This window comes from Ursus americanus, chromosome 36 (genome assembly GCF_024610735.1).
Source record: "Ursus americanus isolate L20-20 chromosome 36, mUrsAme1.1.p, whole genome shotgun sequence".
NCBI lineage: Eukaryota > Metazoa > Chordata > Mammalia > Carnivora > Ursidae > Ursus > Ursus americanus.
The window spans coordinates 23,586,491-23,606,820 of NC_142162.1; the positions used below are offsets into that span (position 1 = coordinate 23,586,491).

The window sequence follows — 20,330 nt, forward strand, 5'->3', positions numbered from 1 at the left end:
TATGGCACAATCAACATCGTGTACTTTCTGATAGGATCCATGAAGACACATTGGGATTCCCGCCAAAAATGTATAACCTGAACCAAGTCTCGTGGAACTAGAAACAAACCCGGACCGGGGAACAGTCTACAAAATATCAAGCCTATAGTCTTCAAAAATGCCAGTGTCGTAGAGCACTAAGAATGCCCTAAAGAGACATGACAACTAAGCACAATACATGATCGGGGATTTTCTGTTGGTAGAAAGGATTTTAGTGGGACAATTAGCAAAAGAAGAAAGTCTGTAGACTGGCCAATAGTATTGGATCGGCACTAATTTCCTCACTCGTGCACGTGTGTGTGCAAGAGCCCTTGTGTGAAGAGGGAGACAGAGGGGACAAACATCTCTACAGAGACAGACACAGAGACGGAGGATGTGGCAACATGTTAACACCTGGAGAATCTGGATAAAGGGTTTTTGAAAACTCTTTGTGCTTTTCTTGAGACTTTAAGTCCGAAATTATACCAAAATTAAATTTAATAGGAAATTTTAAAAGATTCCTCTCCTCGCTACAAATATTTATGGGGGGGGGGTGCAAAAACAATCTCCCTTAGGAGGTCAAGAGCCAGACTTTGAAGGACTGTGAAGGACACATTTTAAATAAGAGTCTTAAAAGAGAAAGATTTCAGGATGGGATATAGTTGTTTCATGCCTAAGGAAGACATTGAAGTCCACCCCAGACAGTGGAGAAGGATCTGAAACAGCATCAGAGGAAACGAATTTAGAGTAGACGCAAGTGACACAGGCGTGAGGCTGCTCCCTGATACGGGTTCCCTTAGAGGGAAGTTGAAATCCCGAAACTGGATTGAAACCCCCAAAGAAAACGAGGAAACCCAGAGCAGAGTGGGCTCTTCCTCACTGCAAGGCTGCGACCCTGAAAGAAGACTCCACGCACAGTGCTCCACCCTTACACGTGATAGCTGCAAAGCAGCAATGGCAGTGTGCCATGTTTAGAGGGACAGAGGCTCTGAAATTCATCCTCTGCTTGCTCTCTCACTCACTTTCTCTCTCTCACACACACACATACACACACACCACAATTCCTCAGGGCTGGCCTATGGCATGAACATCTAGAAGTTCTCGCCCCTGCGAACTACACGAACCCTCCCCCACTGCACATCATTATGCCAACCAAAGATGCACATATCCAAATGTCCCCTAGAATTGACAACCATTCTATTAGACTATAATTTCAATAAACTCAAAATAGCAAAGCAATATTATAAATTTCTATATTAACTTTTAAAATACAGGGCTTATTAAAAAAAATTCTGGAGAACAAGGGAAAGGCACCACCATTTTCCAATTAACTACTACATCAGTAAGGAAATAAGTACACAATAACAACTTGTAGAGAAGAGTGATAACACCATGTACTAAAGAATGCACTTCAGAGATAAAGCTATATTTAGAAATAAGTGCATAGCAATGATGCTTTTATCATACGGTTACAGACCAAACTGTATCCCTCCAAAATGTGCATATGGAAGCCCTAACCTCCTGTGTGCCTGTGTTTGAAGACAGGGCCTTTAAGGAGGTAATTAAAACTAAATAATGTCACTGTGTGGGGCCCTAATCTAACAGAACTTGTGGCCTTATAAGAAGAGGAGGAGATGCCAGAGATCTCTTTATCCCATTCCCCACTTCCCTTGGCACAGAGAAAAGGTCACGAGGACACAGTGAGAAGGTGGACATCTGCAAGCTGGGAAGAGAGACCTCACCAAAAAATGAATTTTCCAGCACCTTGATCTTGGGCTTCGAACCTCCAGAGCTGTGAGAAAATAAATTTCTGCTGTTAAGCCACCCGACCGGTGATATTTTTTTTATGGCAGCCGTAGCAGGCTAATATATATATTTTAAGAGAAAATGAAATGAGCTTAACTAATTTAACTGAAGAAGCTAGAGAAAACAATAACAAGGTCAAGAAAAGAAATAATAAAGAAACAAGCTAGAATGAGCAAAGAAATTCAAAACTGGCTCTTGAAGGTATAAAAAGAAAAATCTACAAGTGCAATTTTAAAAAGAGAAAACACTAATTGTGATCAAGATGACATGTTTTCAGTGAAAAACACACAGATCACTGGAACAGAAAAGGGAGTTCAGAAACAGACTCACAACTGATCTTTAACAAAAAAGCAAAGGCAATTCAGTGGAGAGAGGATGATCTCTTTAACATGGTGCTGGAATAACTGGATGTCCATATGCAAAGGAAGGAAGGAAGGAAGGAAGGAAGGAAGGAAGGAAGGAAGGAAGGAAGGAAGGAAGGAAAACAAACCTGGAGAGGGAACTTACACTTTTCACAAATAATTCAACTAATGTAAAATGCGAAACAATAAAACTTCTAAAAGAAAACAGAGGAGAAAAACCCATGTGATCTTGGGTTTAGTGATGAGTTTTCATACTCAACACCAAAAGCATGATCCATGAAAGAACAAAATTGATATACTGAACTTTATTAGAACGTCTGCTCTACAAAATACACTGTAAAGAAAACAAAAAAGACAAGCCACAGGCTAGGAGAAAATACGTGCATTTACCAAACACGTATCTGATAAAGGATTTGTATCCAAAATACACAAAGCACTTAAAACTGAACAGTAAGAAAACAACAATCCAATTTTTTTAAATGGGCAAAAGATCTGAACAGACAACTCACTAAAGAAAATATACAGAGAGCAAATGAGCACCTGAAAAGATAGACAACATCATTTGCCATTAGGGAAATGCAAATGCAAATTAAAACAACGAGATACCACTGCATACCTATTAGAATGGCTAAAATCCAGAAAACAATACCAATCTCTGCCAAAAATGCAAAGCAACAGGAATTCTCATTCTTGCTGGTGGGAATACAAAACAGTAGAGCCAACTTGAAAGACAGTCAGTTTCTTACAAAGTTAAACAGTCTTCCCATATGTTCCAGCAAGCCTGCTCCTAGATATTTATCAAAGTAAACTGAAAATTTACAACCACAAAAAAAAAAAATCTGCATAAAATGTAAAGCAGCTTTATTCACAATCACCAAAAACTGGAAGCGGTCAAGATACCTTTCAATAGGTGAAGGTATAAACAAACCGTGGTACAGCCATAGAATGAAATACTGTTCAGTGACCAAAAGAAAGCAGCTATCAAGCCATAAAAAGACATCGATGAATCCTAAAGGCATATTGCTAAGTAAAAAAACCCAACCTGGAAATGCTACATACTGTACGATTCCAATTATATAACATTCTGGAAAAGGCAAACTATAGAGACAGTAAAAAGATCAGAAGCATCTAGAGGTGTGGGGGGAGGCGGGAGAGGTGACTGGGAATTCACACAGGATTTTTCGCAGTGGTAAAACTATTCTATATGATTCTCTACTGCTGGTCCCGTGACACTGTGCATTTTGACAACCTATCGCTTCACAACACAGAGTGAACTGTAATGCATGAAAGTTTTCCAAATATCATTTAGGATGTCAGAGAATCCCAAGATGGAACACAAACTGTGACCAAACGATCTAACTGCGTTACAAATGTCTGGAACAGTCTCACTGAAGGGGTAGGAAAAAGGTATTCACCTTAAGTATCTGCGGAAACGAGTGGAGTCTGCAAGTATGGCGCATGGTCTGTGCCAAACTCTGCTAACAACAGAGACTGCACCTGACCACTGAACTCCAGGTGACTAAGTTGTCTCCTATAGGGTACAGGTTAACAATTTTAATATCACTCCACATTTACTGGAATTGAGCAACAAGTAAAGCGAGGGCCAGTGGTGAGAGCCAGGTTTCTCACTGTCAGAGCAGAAGTTACAGATAAGCAAGGGGAAATGGTTAGAAAGATTCATGTGGTAACAGCATAAAGTTGGAGACATCAGTATGAATCCACGTTTAGCTTAATATAGATACAGAGGGTTACACATAGAAATACTTATAGACATGGTATATAACAGGTTACTATACTCACAAATATTTCCTTCCTTAGAGGGCCTAGAATCAATGACTCCCCAGTAGCAACAGCACACCTAGCATCCAGATCTTGGTTTCTAATATCATTCTCCAATCAGAGGAACCAGGGCTCCCTGAAGAGATAACTGATTCTAGGACTCAGATAGGAAATATACAAGCTGGGAGGTGGGGGAAGGGAGGGGAGGAAACATACAAACTGAGTCTGGTGCATCCCATAGTGCCAGAAAGTAAGGACGGGCTCAACGACAATAAAACCGGCCATGTTGGAGGTACATCAAAGGGACACGGGGGTGGGGTGGGGGACCCTGGGTAGCTCAGTCGGTTGAGCGTCCAACTCTTGATTTCAGACTCAGCTCAGGTCATGATCTCAGGGTTGTGAGATCGAGTTTCCTCTACCTCTGCCCCCTCTTAAAAAATAAAAAGGGACATAGATGTCAACTGAAAGAGCTCCCAATGACCAAAACTAGAAAAATTTGAGCGGCAAAATAAAGGGATATTAGATTACTATAATCCAATGTATAAAATAAACATCCACAAGTCTATATTGATATAAAGAAATGATTGAGGGGCGCCTGGGTGGCTCCGTCGTTAAGCGTCTGCCTTTGGCTATGGGTGTGATCCCGGGGTTCCTGGGATCGAGCCCTACGTCAGGCTCCCTGCTCTGCTATGAGCCTGCTTCTTCCTCTCCCGCTCCCCCTGCTTGTGTTCTCTCTCTCGCTGGCTGTCTCTCTGTCAAATAAATAAATAAATAAAATCTTAAAAAAAAAAAAAAGAAATGATTGAATAAGTACATGGGAAGAAGAGACAAATCTCCCATGCAGATAATTCAAAATAATTTATGTAAATACCCTGCCTTCAAGGAGGTGAAGTGTAACTCCCTACCTTTCAAGAAAGGGCTGCACATAGTAACTTCCTTCCAGAGACAGGATGGAAAGGGGGGAAAACTGAAGAACTTCACCGTGGAGAAATGTGACAAACACCTCCTCAGCCAGGTGATCAAAGTTGACCTCCACACTGATAAGTTACATGGCTAGTATGATGTGACGGAATGGAAATGGCACTTTAACTTCATAGTGTTCCTCCCAAGAACATGCAATCTTTGTCAAATCATAAGAAAAATATGGATAAATCACAATTGCTGGAAATTCTACACGATACCTAATGAGTACTCCTCCTAACTGCCAAAGTCGTCAAAAGTCTGAGAAAGTGCACAGCCAAGAGTGGTCTAGGGAGACATGAGGACGCACATACTAACGTAATGTGGTATCTTGGATGGCACCCTGGAACGGAAAAAAAGGGGTAAAAACTAAAAGTCTGAAGAAAGTGTAGGCTTTAGTTAATAATAATGTATCAATATCAGTTCATTATAACAAATGTACCATACTATATGAATAATAGGGGGAAATGGTTACAGGTATATGGGAAATCACTATGCTATCGTCCTAATTTCTCGTAAATCTAAAACTGTGCTTTAAAAAAGTTAACTTAAAAAAAAAACTTTAAGATTGTAAAGAGGAAGGAAAACAGGAATTAAATCAGAAAAAAGAAATGTGGCATAATAAACAATAAGGGGAATTATTCTTTTAAAATACTATATGAAATTTTATTAGTAAAATGTTCAATCCTGGTGAAATGGATGTTTTGAAATCTCACTGACATGGATGTATTGCCAGAAATGACCCAGAAGACTAGAAAACTGAAATATAATAGTAAATATGAAAGAAGCTGAGAAAAGAGTCAGAAAATTGCCTCCAAGAAATTATTTGAAACAGATGGTTTTTCCAGTGCAATCTTTCAAGTTTTTAGGGAACAGATAATCCCCACATTATATAAACTATTTCAAAGCATAGAAATAAATGAACAGCCAGCCCCAATCATTTTATGAAGTTAACACAGCCTCACAAAGCACACACACACACCCTCCCAACCCCACCTCTGCTGTCAACACCAGAACATACATGCACGTGGGCACACACAGTCATACACACACACACACACACACACACACACACAGAGCAAATCTCACTTATAAATATAGATGCAAAAATTCTGAGTAAATTCGGCCATTCAAATCTGGTACTAAGTTAAAAGAATAATCCTTCATAACCAAGAAATACTGACCAAAGAATAACACTCATTTAGTATTTAAACATCCTGATTTTAGAGGCACCTGGGTGGCTCAGTTGGTTAAGCGTCTGCCTTCAGCTCAGTTCATGGTCCCAGGGTCCTGGGATCGAGCCCCGCATGGGGCTCCCTGCTCCGCAGAGAGCCTGCTTCTCCCTCTCCTTCTGCTGTCCCCCACGTGCCCCCCCATGCTCGCTCTCTCACTTCCTCTCAAGTAAATAAATAAAATCTTTTAAAAATAAATAAATAAATAAATATACTGATTTGAAAACATTAAATAAGCTTGTCAAGATGGAAAAAACCTGATGATAGTTTAAATACCTAATGAAATGCACCCATAAATTTCAACACTAAGTCTTTATAAAGTTCTCAGAATAGGAATAATTATTGAAAAGGACACAAAAATTAACGTTATTTCAAGGTGATCATAAACTAACGAGACTCAAAGCAAACAACTAAAGATAATTAGAATGAATAAGAGAATTTAATTGTAACTGCGGCCCAGAAGAGATCAGTGGTCCAACTCAAGCACTCAGGCAGAGAGGGCAAAGCCTTCCTTCGTCCACCTTGTAGCTCTATTCAGGTCCTCAACAGCTCGGATGATGCCCACCCACACTGGGGAGGGGGACTCTACTCAGTCTACCAATTCAAATGCTAGCCTCTCGTAGAAATGCCCTCAAAGACACACCCAGAAATAATGCTTACCCAGACATCTAGGCATCCCACCATCCAGTCAAGTTGATGCATAAAATTAACCACCGCAAAGTCTGGATGGATGATGAAACCATTAACCCAGATAGAGGAAAACACACAGGAGGAGGAACAGATTTCAACAATGAGAGTAAGGGAGAGGAGAGAAGAAAAGCAGGAGAGCTGGCAGGGAATGATGACACCAGTAAAAATGTTACTGGTCTATGACTGGCCAACTGCACTAGATGCTACAGAGAGGTCAAGTAGGGTAAAAACCGGAAGTCTGTCACTAGGCTTAGAATTTAAGAGGACCACTGATGAAGTAGTTTCTGTAGTGTGAAAGGAGAAAACACAGACCACCAAACAGTTGAGAAGTAAATGGAAGTTGACCAGGTAGGCCCAGTACGTGTGGACTGTTCTTTCAAGAAGTCTGACCTTTAAGAAGAAGGGAAGTAAATGGGACCTGTTTGGGAGCAGGGTGAAGAACTGAGGGAGGAGGTTTTATTTGTCTGTTTGGCTGGTTTGATGGCTCTTTCCGTTTTGGGACCAGAAGATTCAAACATAGTAAGCTGGAGGGAAGGAGAGAGAGGAGGACAGATAGAAGCCCTAGGTGAGACACAGAATCATTGATGGATCAGGAGCCAGGGGCAGAGTGAAAGGGATGGGATGTCGTTGACCTTGGCCTTGGAGAACAGCACCTTCCCTCAATCTAAAATAAGAAAGACGGGGGATGGAGGAGAACAGAGTGCAGTTTAGAGACAGAAGGAAAGAATATGGAAGGGAGTCACACCCGGGTGGTTGTTTTCTCTGGCCAGAGTGAAGGACTTGCAGAAGACAGGAGGTTAAACACATGGTAAGCATTTGGAACGGCCACTTTGGAGAATGCAAAAGACATTGCTAGGCAATATTAAGACTGTAACAGAGGTTAAAAACCAAAAATCCTTAACTGCCCAGTCACCACAATTGATTCTCTCCCTCAATCCTCTGCAAAACAGGGTGGAAAAAGACTACCATATTTTCTTAGAATATTCCATCTTAACATCCACGAGGAAAAGTGGCACATACCTGAATTTCACAGAAAAGCATTTTCAAAAAGGTATTTTCAGATCATTAGAACCCTAGTTGATTAAGATGCTGTTGTGTTGTGCTTACATGAGCTTATAAATTTAGAGCTGGGAACACAGAGGCCAACGTGACAAAGGAAAAAGGAATAACCTCCTTCTAAAACACTGCTGACAAACAACTCCATCATCAGATGTGTTTCCCCCAGAGTACAGAATTCTGTCTCTATCCATCAGAGAAATGCTAAAAACTAAGGGAAAACTCCTTACGGTATGGTAAGGAGTTTTGATTTTCACCAGATCTCTCTATAAAAACTTAAAAGTGGCCCCTCAAAAATGGGGTGAAAAGACTTCTAAAATATTTCTGAGATCTCTAGCAAGTGTAATATTGTCTGCTTCAGCATCTCAATAGTTAAACTTGAGGTTATTAAGTTTGGATTATCAAGTCAAAATGTGGGGGGAAAAATCAACTTAATGTGGTTTTTCTCTTTCTCTTGGTGTCAAGGCCCCACTTGTGTTTACCTGTCAATAAAACCAAATATATGACGCAACAACCAGTACCTTTTCCTTTGTTTTGCTGTTGGTTCTTTGTGATGTTAGAGGGGCTAGGATGTATTTTGTATCTGAAGCGCTGGTTTGAAATTGCCATTGTGCTACCCGCCTGAAGTCCCTCAAATTACACTTAAATAAAAGGCTAAGCCATTGCAAGGGGGGGGCGGGGGTAAGGAAGAATATTCAACCTAGGAATGTCTCCCTTTTTTTTTTTTTAAAGGGAAAAGAGGCAGAAGGAAAATTTGGGTATGTTTGTAGATATGCGTTTAAAGTTCAAGTCTAAAAAAATTTTTTTAATTAAAAAAAAATTAAGTTCAAATCTAAGTAAGTCTGGCTCCAAACTCGTCCAGATGCTTTTTACAAGTGCGTATTTTAACTAGATGCTGCCACCTACTGGATAATTTACAAGGGTTTGTGCTTTCCTGGTAACAGAAAAAGTTCTGGAGAGGAATGGGGCAAAAGATTTCTGTTTTCATAAGCCTTATAGAAACATTTTATTTTAAAACTTACAGCTATATATAGGCTTGATCAAAATAATTGTTTCAATTTTGTACTTTTAATTAAGAGGGGTAACCAAAGTTCAGTGAATAACATGGGAAAGAAATCTCAGAATGAAACAAATGTAAGTAGTTTCACACCATTTTCTAATATGCAACTATGTTGTAACAGTAGGAATTGAAGACTTTAAAATCACTGCTATGTGGTCAAACCGGACCCTTACATTTCTATTCATTTCTCTTCTACAGACAGTGAAAATTCTCTGCTAATAATACCTTTCTTAAACTGAAGATTCCAAAAGTTTCCTCTTTGGGAATGAAGTAATAACTATGTTATGTAAAATGTAAAGAAAAAATGTGTAATTAGCCTAATAATGTAGTCCAAAGTAAATATCTCCTTTGGTTTTTAAGACACTTAGAAATCAGATATGCATGACTGTTAAAAATATGCTTATGATATAAAAACCCAGCAGGAACTTTCACTAAGGAATTTGCCTTCTCTAAAAGACCAGTCACCAAAAAAACAAAAAGAATCTACTTAACTCTGAAGAACCAGGAACGCAGTAACACTGTCCCTTCCCCTGGGCACACCAGTCCCGCATGCACTACAGACAGTAGCGAGAGTGAAAAGCAAGAGCCATCTGGTTCACCTAACAGTATCTATTATTCCCATTCCTTTTCCATTGACCCAACTTTTGCATCTTCTCTGCTCTGAGCACAATAAACACTGCCAATACATAATAACTAAGAATTCGAAATCTAAAAATTGGAACTCTAACATGATAATGTTTAAACCAGTGATTTTCCCTGAACATAGGTTTCGAGTCCCTGGTAACTCCAGTTTTCAGCTCATGAAGCCCAACTGATTTCCACATTAAAACATTAGAACTAATCTAACGTTACTGCAAATGTCTGAAGGGCCTATCGTAGTCACGTGACTCCAAAGCTACAGCAGGGAGCTCTACAGGTTTAAGCCAAATACACAGGGCATGAGCTTTAAAAGTGAATGTATTTGATAGTTCTGGTTTGATTTTGAAGAAAAGACAACTGAAAACAAAAGTCTTGCCCTGCAGGGCCAGAAGTTCATTTGGTAGTGAACTCTATGCCTGAAAAGGTTAACGTCAAAAAGTCACCACGGATCCTCTGTTTCACAGTCCCCCCTCCAGAGTCAACCAGGGGAGGTAGGGGCGGCCTCTTAGAACCGCATCATCCATTAGGGAAACCAGCATCCAGCTCCAGCTTTCCTGAAATACAGCTGCTGTGATACTATCATAGCCAGAATTATATTCCTGACACTGCCCATGTTCTTTATTTGGGAAAACAAACACAGTCTTGGTTCTAGGAAGGTACAGAATTACCGACAGACATGCAAGAAAATATAAGAAATCGTACTTTTCGAGACAGATTATCTTCATACAATAGCCTTCGGACATTTAAGTTAGTAAAATAGCATTCTACTGTATGGTGACTAACATAATATAATAAAAAATCATTATAAAAAAAAAGTAAAATAGCATTCTATAAACTATAAGGTTAGAGGTGCTTTGCAGCCTTTTTTCTTTTTTTTTTTTTTTTAAGATTTTATTTATTTATTCGACAGAGATAGAAACAGCCAGCGAGAGAGGGAACACAAGCAGGGGGAGCGGGAGAGGAAGAAGCAGGCTCATAGCGGAGGAGCCTGATGCGGGGCTCGATCCCATAACGCCGGGATCACGCCCTGAGCCGAAGGCAGACGCTTAACCGCTGTGCCACCCAGGCGCCCCTGCGGCCTTTTTTCTTAAATAGTGGACTCCCTGCTAAGCAACTCTCAAAGAGAAAAATAGGCTTGAGAAAAACACGTTATTGCAAAATCTTTTTGAAAAAGACAATAGACCTGCCCCAATAAAATGTATTACAAAGCTACAGTAATAAAAACCGTGCGATACTGACATCAACGCAGACAGAAATATTAATGGAAGAGAATAGAAAATTCGGAAAGAGACCCAATTAGTGCATGATAAAGTTAGCATTTCAAATAAGTGAGGAAATGATGAATTATCCAATAAAAGGTACTGAGATAACTAGTGTTAAAATCAAAACAAACGGAGACTGGGGCACCTTGGTGGCTCAGTCGGTTAAGTGGCCAATTCTTGATTTCAGCTCAGGTCATGATCTCAGGGTCCTGGGATGGAGTCCTGCAGACTCAGTGGGGAGTCTGCGTGAGATTATCTCTCTCCCTCTCCCCCTCCCCACCCCGTTCATGCTCTCTCTCTCAAATTTAAAAAAAAAGGGTTGCCTGGGTGGCTCAGTAGGTTTAGCATCTGCCTTCAGCTCAGGTCATGATCCCAGGGTCATTTTGTTGTGATATATGAGGTAGAGAGCTGATCTGGTGGGTTTTTTCCCCCAATTTGTTAGCTAGCATCAAAAGATCATAAATACCAGAAATAAAACCAATGAACCAGCAAAGTAGTCATTAGTAAAAGTTCATTGTGCACACATCAAAAAGCAGCTTGTAAACTGGGAACACTAAAACCAAAACACGGCATGAGGCTCAGGGGTATTTTCTTATAAAGTAGAATGGTTACGTCATATCAATTTTGGAAAAACACTTGCAGTTTTGCTTGTGATTTCCAGACACATAAGCAAGAGATGACCCAGGTCAAGATAGCCTTGCAAAAGAAGCTAAATTAAGTTTTGTTTGTATGACTAAACTGCTTTTGTCTGCTCGGACAATGTTTAAGGCTTGTCTCCATTTGCTGTTGGTTTTTTAATTTAATTTAAACAATTTTTAAAGATTTTATTTATTTGACAGAGAAAGAGTGAGAGAGCACAAGCAGGGGGAGGGGCAGTGGGAGAGGGAGGAAACAGACTCCCCGCTGAGCAGAGAGCCCCACGTGGGACTCAATCCTGGGACTGAGGATCCTGACCTGAGCTGAAGGCAGACGCTTAACCAACAGAGCCACCCAGGCACCCAACACAAGTACATTTTTATGTCATCTAATATTGGAAAAGGCCTTTTTAAGCTGAACAGCAATCAATGAAAAGAGAAAAGAAATGACTGATTTAGCTAAATAAAAAAAATATCAAGTTTGGGAGAGCAAGAAATACCATAAAACTAAAAATAATAAGTTAGAAAAAAATGTTTTTGGTATTTATAATAGTCAAAGAATTAGTATCCTTAATATATAAAGTAGTCTTTCAAATCAATAAACAGGAGCACCTCATTTTATAAAAGAACAAGTAACTCACAAAATGGCTAAAAGAAAAAATATTCAACCTCCTTAAATATCACAGAGATACAAATTATAACTCCATTTTAAATAAGTGAAGCTTTAAAACAACTATTAAATCCACTGTTGGGGCGCCTGGGTGGCTCAGTGGGTTAAGTGTCTGCCTTCGGCTCAGGTCATAATCCCAGGGTCCTGGGATCGAGTCCCACATTGGGTCCCTGCTCAGCAGAGACCCTGCTTCTTCCTCTCCCTCTACCCCTCCCCCAGCTCATGCTCTCTCTTGCTGACTCGCTCTCTCAAAGAAATAAATAAAATCTTTAAAATAATAATAATAATAATAAATCCACTGGTATCGTGGGTATAGGAAAACAATTCTCAAATACACTACTTGGGAGGAGTCTAAATTGGTATAACATTTTAATGAGTCAATATGAATAAAAATCTTTAAAATGTCCAAGCCCTTTCACTTAGTGATTTCCCTTCGAAAGTGTATTCATTTCCTGTATCTACTGTCACAAATTCACACAAACTTGGTCACTTAAAACAGCAGAAATTTATTCTCTCTCAGTTCTCGAGGCCATTAGTCCAAAATCAAGGTGTCAGTAGGGCTGCACTGCCTGTGGGGGCTCTCAGTGAGAGTTCATTCCTTGCCTCTTCCAGTTTCTGGCGGCTGCCAGCATCCCTTGGCCCGAGGCCACGTCACTCCAACCTCTGCCTCCTCCTTCACATGGCCTTCTCTTCTGTGTGCCTCTTCTCCCTCTGCCTCTCTCTTATGAGGATACTTAGGATGGCATTTAGAGCCCTCCTCCATATTCCACGATTATCTCCTCATCTTCAAATCCTTAACTTACTCACATATGCAAAGACCCTTTTTCCAAATAAGGTAACATTGACAGCTTCCAGGGATTTGACATGGCTATCTCTTGGGGGTCCATTTTTTCAACCTAGTTTTCAACCTAATTTTTTCAATTACCGCGGGAGGTCATAATAGAATAATTACCCAAGGATGTTATCACAGCCTTATGTATAACTAAAGAAGTTGAAAAACAAAGAAAATAATCTAAATGTTTAACAGGAGAATATTAGTTAAATAAATTATGGTACATCCATGTAGGGAGTCCTTAAAAATAATGCTGACACAGCATAAGGAATATAGTCGACGATACTGTACTAGTGATGTACCAGGCCGGATGGAAGCTATACTTGTGGTGAACACAGCACAATGTATAAACTTGTTGAATGACTATGTTGCACACCTGAAATGAGCGCAGCATTGTGTGTCAACTATACTCGAATTTTCAGTGCTGATTACATCAATGCTGATGTAAATCATTCCACTTATCTATTGTTACATTAAAAAATCACCCAAAATTTAGTACCATACAGTGATAATTATTGCAGGCAAGATCTACTCATGGATGCTAACATTAGTGGACAAAAGTTTGGGGGAAAACAAGATATTTGCATAATCTTAAAGTCTCTCGCCCAAGATATTTATTAATTCTAAAAGGAAAATTAGTAACTGTACAATAGAGAATCCTGGCAGACACCAACTTAAGCAAGTTTTCAAGGTTACCATCCCCAGTGATATGAGACATTAACCTTAGGTACCCTGAGTGTGACTGAGTGAGAGCCCATACTTTCTGGAGTATTCTTAACAAAAATGCATAGCCTCTATCTAATCAAGGGAAAACCATCACACAAACTGAGACTGAAGGATATTTTACAAAATAGCTGACCAGTACTCTCCGGAAGTGTCAAGACCACAAGAAACAGGGGGAAACTGACACAAATTAGGAACTAACACAAATTAGAGGAGACTAAGAAAATATGACCACCAAATGCAAAATGGGATCCTGGGTTGGATACTAGAAAATAAAAAGGGAAATGGTGGGAAAACCAGTGGGATTTTAAGAAGGCCTATAGTTGAATTAATAGTATTATACCAACATTAACTTCTTAGTGTTGATCATCGTAAAGTCGACCCTTGAACAACATGAAGGTTAGGAGAGCCGACTCCCCATGTACTCAAAAATCCATGTACAACTTTTGACTCTGCCCAAACACTTTACTAATGGCCTATTGCTAACTAGAAGCCTTACCAATAATGTAAACAGTCAATTAACATACATGTTGTATGTTACAAGTATTATACACAGTATTATTAAATAGGGTAGGCTGGGGAAAAGAAAATGTTATTAAGAAAATCATACGGGGAACCAGAAAAGACCCTAAATAGCCAAAGGAATGTTGAAAAAAAATAAATGAAAACTGGAGGCATCACAATTCCAGACTTCAATCTCTGTTACAAAACTGTAATCATCAAGACGGTATGGTACCGGCACAAAAACAGACACGTAGATCAATGGAACAGAACAGAAAACCCAGAAACAGACCCTCAACTCTATGGTCAATTAATCCTCAACAAAGTAGGAAAGAATATCCAATGGAGAAAAGACAGTCTAACAAATGGTCTTGGGAATATTGGACGGCCACATGCATAAGAATGAAACTGGACCATTTCCTCACACCATACACAAAAATAGACTCAAAATAGGTGAAAGACCTAAACGTGAGACAGGAATCCATCAAAATCCTAGAGGAGTGGGACACCTGGGTGGCTCAGTCGGTTAAACATCTGCCTTCAGCTCAGGTCATAATCCTGGGGTCCTGGGATACGAGCCCCAAGTCGGGTTCCCTGCTCAGTGGGGAGTCTGCTTCTCCCACTGACCCTCCCCCTGCTTGTGCTCTCTCTCATGCACACTTTCTATCTCTCTCTCACTCAAATAAATGAATAAAATCTTTTAATAATAAAAAAAAATCCTAGAGAAGAACACAGGCAGCAACCTCTTCAACCTCGGCCGAAGCAACTTCTTGCTAGACACATCTCCAAAGACAAGGGAAACAAAGGTAAAAATGAACTATTGGGACTTCATTGAGATAAAAAACTTTTTCTTTTTCTAGATTTTATTTATTTATTTGACAGAGAGAGAGAGACAGCGAGAGAGGGAACACAAGCAGGGGGAGTGGAAGAAGGAGAAGCAGGCTTCCCACTGAGCAGGGAGCCTGATGCAGGGCTCGATCCCAGCACCCTGGGATCATGACCTGAGCTGAAGGCAGACGCTTAGCAACTGAGCTACCCAGGCACCCAAGATAAAGAGCTTTTGCACAGCAAAGGAAACAATCAACAAAACCAAAAGACAATCCGCAGAATGGGAGAAGATATTTGCAAATGACATATCAGACAAAGGGCTAGTATCCAAGATCTATAAAGAACTTACCAAACTCAACACCCAAAGAATAATCCAGACAAGAAATGGGCAGAAGACACAAACAGACATTTCTCCAAAGAAGACATACAAATGGCCAACAGACACATGAAAAAATGCTCAACATCACTCAGCATCAGGGAAATACAAATCAAAACCGCAATAGAGGGGCGCCTGGGTGGCTCAGTCATTAAGTGTCTGCCTTTGGCTCGGGCATCATCCCGGAGTCCTGGGATCGAGCCCTGCATCAGGCTCCTCTGCTGGGAGCCTGCTTCTTCCTCTCCCACTCCCCCTGCTGTGTTCCCTCTCTCGCTGGCTGTCTTTCTCTCTGTCAAATAAATAAATAAAATCTTAAAAAAAACTTCAATGCGATACCACCTCATACCCGTCAGAATCGCTAAAATTAACAAGTCAGGAAATGACAGATGTTGGTGAGGATGAGGAGAAAGGGGAATCCTCCTACTAATGGTGGGAATGCAATCTGGAGCAGCCACTTTGGAAAACAGTATGATGGTTCCTCAAAAAGTTGAAAATAGAGCTACCCAATGACCCAGCAATTGCACTACTGGATATCTACCCCAAAGATACAAACGTAGTGATCCAAAGGGGCACCTGCACCCCAATGTTTATAGCAGCAATGTCCACAATGGCCAAACTGTGGAAAGAGCCCAGATGTCCATCGACAGATGAATGGATAAAGAAGATGTGGTATACACACACACACACACACACACACACACACACACACACACACATATAATGGAATATTATGCAGCCATCAAAAAATGAAATCTTCCCATTTGCAATGACATGGACGGAACTAGAAGGTATTATGCTAAGAGGGTATTATGCTAATGAGAGAAAGGAAATTATCATATGATCTCACTGATATGTGGAATTTAAGAAACCAAACAGAGGATCATAGGGGAAGAGAGGAAAAAATAAAACAAGATGAAACCAGAGAGGGAGACGAACCATAAGAGACTCTTAATCACAGGAAACAAACTGAGGGTTGCTGGAGGGAAGGAGGGTGGGGGGATGGGGTAACTGGGTGATGGACATTAAGGAGGGCATGTGATAAAATGAGCACTGGATATTATATAAGACTGAAGAATCACAGGCCTGGACCTCTGAAACCAATAATGCATTATATGTTAATTAACTGAATTTAAATTTTAAAATATTTTTTAAAAATCATAAGGGGGTGTCTGGTTGGTGCATTCAGTTGAGCATCTGATTCTTTGCTTCAGCTCAGGTCGGATATCAGGTTTGTGAGATCGAGCCTCACATCAGGTTCCGTGTTCAACAAGGAGTCTGCTTCAGATTCTCTCTCTCCCTCTGACCCTCTCACTCGTGCTCTCTCTCAAACAAATAATAAATAAATCTTAAAAAAAAAAAAAAAGAAAATCATAAGGCAGAGACAATGCCTTTACAGCACTGTACTGTAAAACATCCACGTGTAAGTAGACCCATGAAGTTCAAGTCCATGTTGTTCAAGGGCCAGCTATACTACGGGTATACAAGATGTTAACGTTAGGGGAGGCTGCGTAAAGAGTAAACGGGGGGGGGGGGGCGCCTGGGTGGCACAGCGGTTAAGCGTCTGCCTTCAGCTCAGGGCGTGATCCCGGCGTTACGGGATCGAGCCCCACATCAGGCTCTTCTGCTATGAGCCTGCTTCTTTCTCTCCCACTCCCCCTGCTTGTGTTCCCTCTCTCGCTGGCTGTCTCTATCTCTGTCGAATAAATAAATAAAATCTTAAAAAAAAAAAAAAACAGTAAACGAACTCGTGCTGTTTTGCAACCTTTCTGTAAGTTTAAAATTGTTTCAAACTAAAAAGTAAAAAAACAAAACTTAGTGGCACATAACAGTGACCATTTTACTACGCTCATGATTCTGTGGGTCAGTAATTTGAGGGACACGGCAGGAACAATTTGTCTCTGCTCCACCGTGAATGAGGCCTCAGCTGGGGTGGCTGCATTTGGCTGGAGGTGTCCGTAGCAGCTCGCCTGAGACCATAAGTCTAGCCTTGGCTATTCTCTACGTGGTGTTTGCTAGGAATGAAATGTCCTCATATCTCTGGTGTCTGCACTGAAATACTGAGTCGTTAGGTTAGTTTTCAAGGGCTACTGAAACAAATAACTACGGAACGGGTGGCTGAAAACAAAAGAGATTTCTTCTCCCACAGTTCTGGAAGCTAGACATCTGAAATCAAGCTGTCAGCAAGGCCAGGCCCCTCTGAAGTCTCTAGGGAAGAATCCTTCCTGTGTCTTCCAAGCTTCTGCTGGCCCCCAGTGATCCTTGGCATTCCTTGGCTTGTAACTACATCATTCTAATCTCTGCCTCTTTCTGCACGTGACCTTCTTCCCTGTGCCATCCTGTCTCTGTGTCTCTATGTATCTTCTCTTCTTATAAAAACACCAAACATTGGATTTAGGGCCCACCTAATCCAGTACGACCTCATCTTAACTAATTACATCTGCAAAGACGCTATTTCTGAATAAGGCCCATTCTGAGGCTCTAGGTAGACATGAATTCTGGCAGGACAATAGTGAACTCACTATAGGTGGGAACTGGCCAGCATCACTCCCTCTGTGTAGCCTCTCCATGTGGCTTGTTTGGACCTTCTCGTAGCATGGCACCTTCAGTGTAGTCTGACCCCTTACAGGATGGTTGGCTTTCCTCTGAGTGAGCTTTCTAAGAAGAGAAGCAGAAACTGCCAGTCCTCTCAAGGGCTAGGGCTGGAACTGGTGTACGATTACTTCTGCTGTAATCTATTGGTCAAAGTAGTCCCAGCCCAGCCCTGAAAATACAGGATGACACAGACTCCACCCCTCTATGAGGACTGGAATGAACATACATGGAGGAAAGGAACTGATGGCAAACATCTTAGAAACCAACTACTGCACAGCTCTGTTCTTACTGACAGCTAAAGGTGCTCATGAGATACAAATTAGTAGAAAACAGATTACAAAACACCATATACATCATTTGATCTCATTTTTATTTTTAAAACATATATGGATATTTGCACTAAAATGTCTCAAAAGAAAGAGTAAATAAAAATATTAATAATGATTATCTCTGCAAGTTAAGAATTTAGGTGATTTTTTTCTTCCTATCTACCAATATTTTCTTTTTTTTTTTTTTAAAGATTTTATTTATTTATTCGACAGAGATAGAGACAGCCAGCGAGAGAGGGAACACAAGCAGGGGGAGTGGGGAGGAAGAAGCAGGCTCCCAGGGAGGAGCCTGATGTGGGGCTCGATCCCATAACGCGGGGATCACGCCCTGAGCCGAAGGCAGACGCTTAACCACTGTGCCACCCAGGCGCCCCACCTATCTACCAATATTTTCTAATACAGATTACATGTGTTATTTCCATAACAAAATAGAAGGAGAAAGTAAATGATCTATGATTTTAACAGGTAAATAGCTTTTGGTGTTTTAATTAGGATATACAAATGGTAAATTTCAATAAGGCCAATCTAGATATAGATCTATCAAGGAGAAACTCAGACAGACTCATTTAAAAAAAAAAAACAAAAAAGTCCTTAGTCATAGAAAGGGCAATCCAGATAGGCACCTGCCTTCTTGGGGAGAAACATTTAATGTATTCCGAACCCAAATCCCTCAGGCCCAAGCAGTTTCTGAATCTCAATGCTGGGTCCAGAAAGAAACAAACTTGAAGGAATTTCATTCATATCAAAGCTCACGCTAAACAGCCGCAGAAGTCTGAGTCAGGTTCTCCGGCTTCTGCAATGTTAGACGTTCACTTTGCAAAAGACAGATGGAGCCCAGGATTCTCAGAGAAATCAGAGGCCCCTGCTCAGTCAGTCTTACCCCCAAGCAGTACTGGATAACCACTTATGCGACGTAGGTTAAAGGATTTCCACAGTGTCCTGCCAAAACATATCAACTGCTTCCCAATCCCTAAAATGTTCACCACCGTCTAAGTAAGTGAAAGATTACACGACTCCATAAACTTCTGTAGATGAAGAAGGAGGAGGAGGAGGAGGACGAGGAGGAGGAAAAGAACGATCACAGATATACATAAACATGAGTTGGGAACGTAGAAACATGTGCAATTAATTGGCTGGTCTCAAAAGCAAGACTAGAAGAGAAAAAGAAACTGGACAAATCAGTAATGGCTTTTTACGAAAGGGCTTGCAGAAGCCTGAGTGGGACACTCCATGGGAGAATTCTAGACAGTTAGGAGACTGTCTACATCGACAGAGTGTCTAGAGGTATCTAAGAGGCACAGAAAGTAAAGGCAAAGACATTTTGTCTATTTCCCAATTTTACATTGCCCCTACCCCACACCCTTGAGCAGATACAAAACCTAGAAACCTCTGAAACTTACCTACACTCAGGACAGTTCCATATAATCCTATCTCAGTTGATCGTTTCCCCTAAAGAACAATTAGGCTCAAAGAAAAAGAAAACAGCTGAACTGGGAATTTTACTTTAATCCAAATAATCTACGACTCTGAGATAAAAAGAGGGACAAATTTTACTCACCAGCAGTTTCTTCTGATGCACCAGTCAAAGCTAGAAACTTTTTTGTATTTTCCATCTCTTCATTACTTTGCAAAGTTTCACTAGTTTTTGCAGACTAATAAAAGAGAAACAAGTTTAAACATGGAAAAAGAAGGCAACTATACTCATCGATATTTTTTCCAAATTCCATTGATTCCAAACTGTGTACATACAAACGAGAAGGTTCAGGTCTTTTGTATTCCTTTAGTTAGGAAATCTATTAGTGTTCCCATTCCCACAAATTCTAGCAATGAATATTCCCAAATAGAGTTAGGATATATGTCTATCATGACACAATAATTATCTTGCTTAAATCTTCAGTTTCTGTTCAGTATTTCCTATAACTAATAAGTAACCTAGAGGTACATCGTCAAATTACAGTTTCAGACATTTCAAGATCGATA

General features: G+C 40.5%; 1 protein-coding gene across 4 annotated transcripts in view; it reads right to left on the reverse strand.

The window, feature by feature from the left end:
• The window catches only part of FSIP1 (fibrous sheath interacting protein 1), a 181,695-nt gene that overhangs the window by 142,885 nt on the left and 18,480 nt on the right, over positions 1-20,330 (reverse strand). For all 4 annotated transcript variants that reach the window (XM_087859175.1, XM_045816132.2, XM_087859176.1 and 1 more), the window contains one exon: positions 19,909-20,002. In XM_087859175.1, coding sequence (XP_087715301.1) covers positions 19,909-20,002 — 94 coding nt within the window. The remainder of the gene's footprint in view (positions 1-19,908; positions 20,003-20,330) is intronic.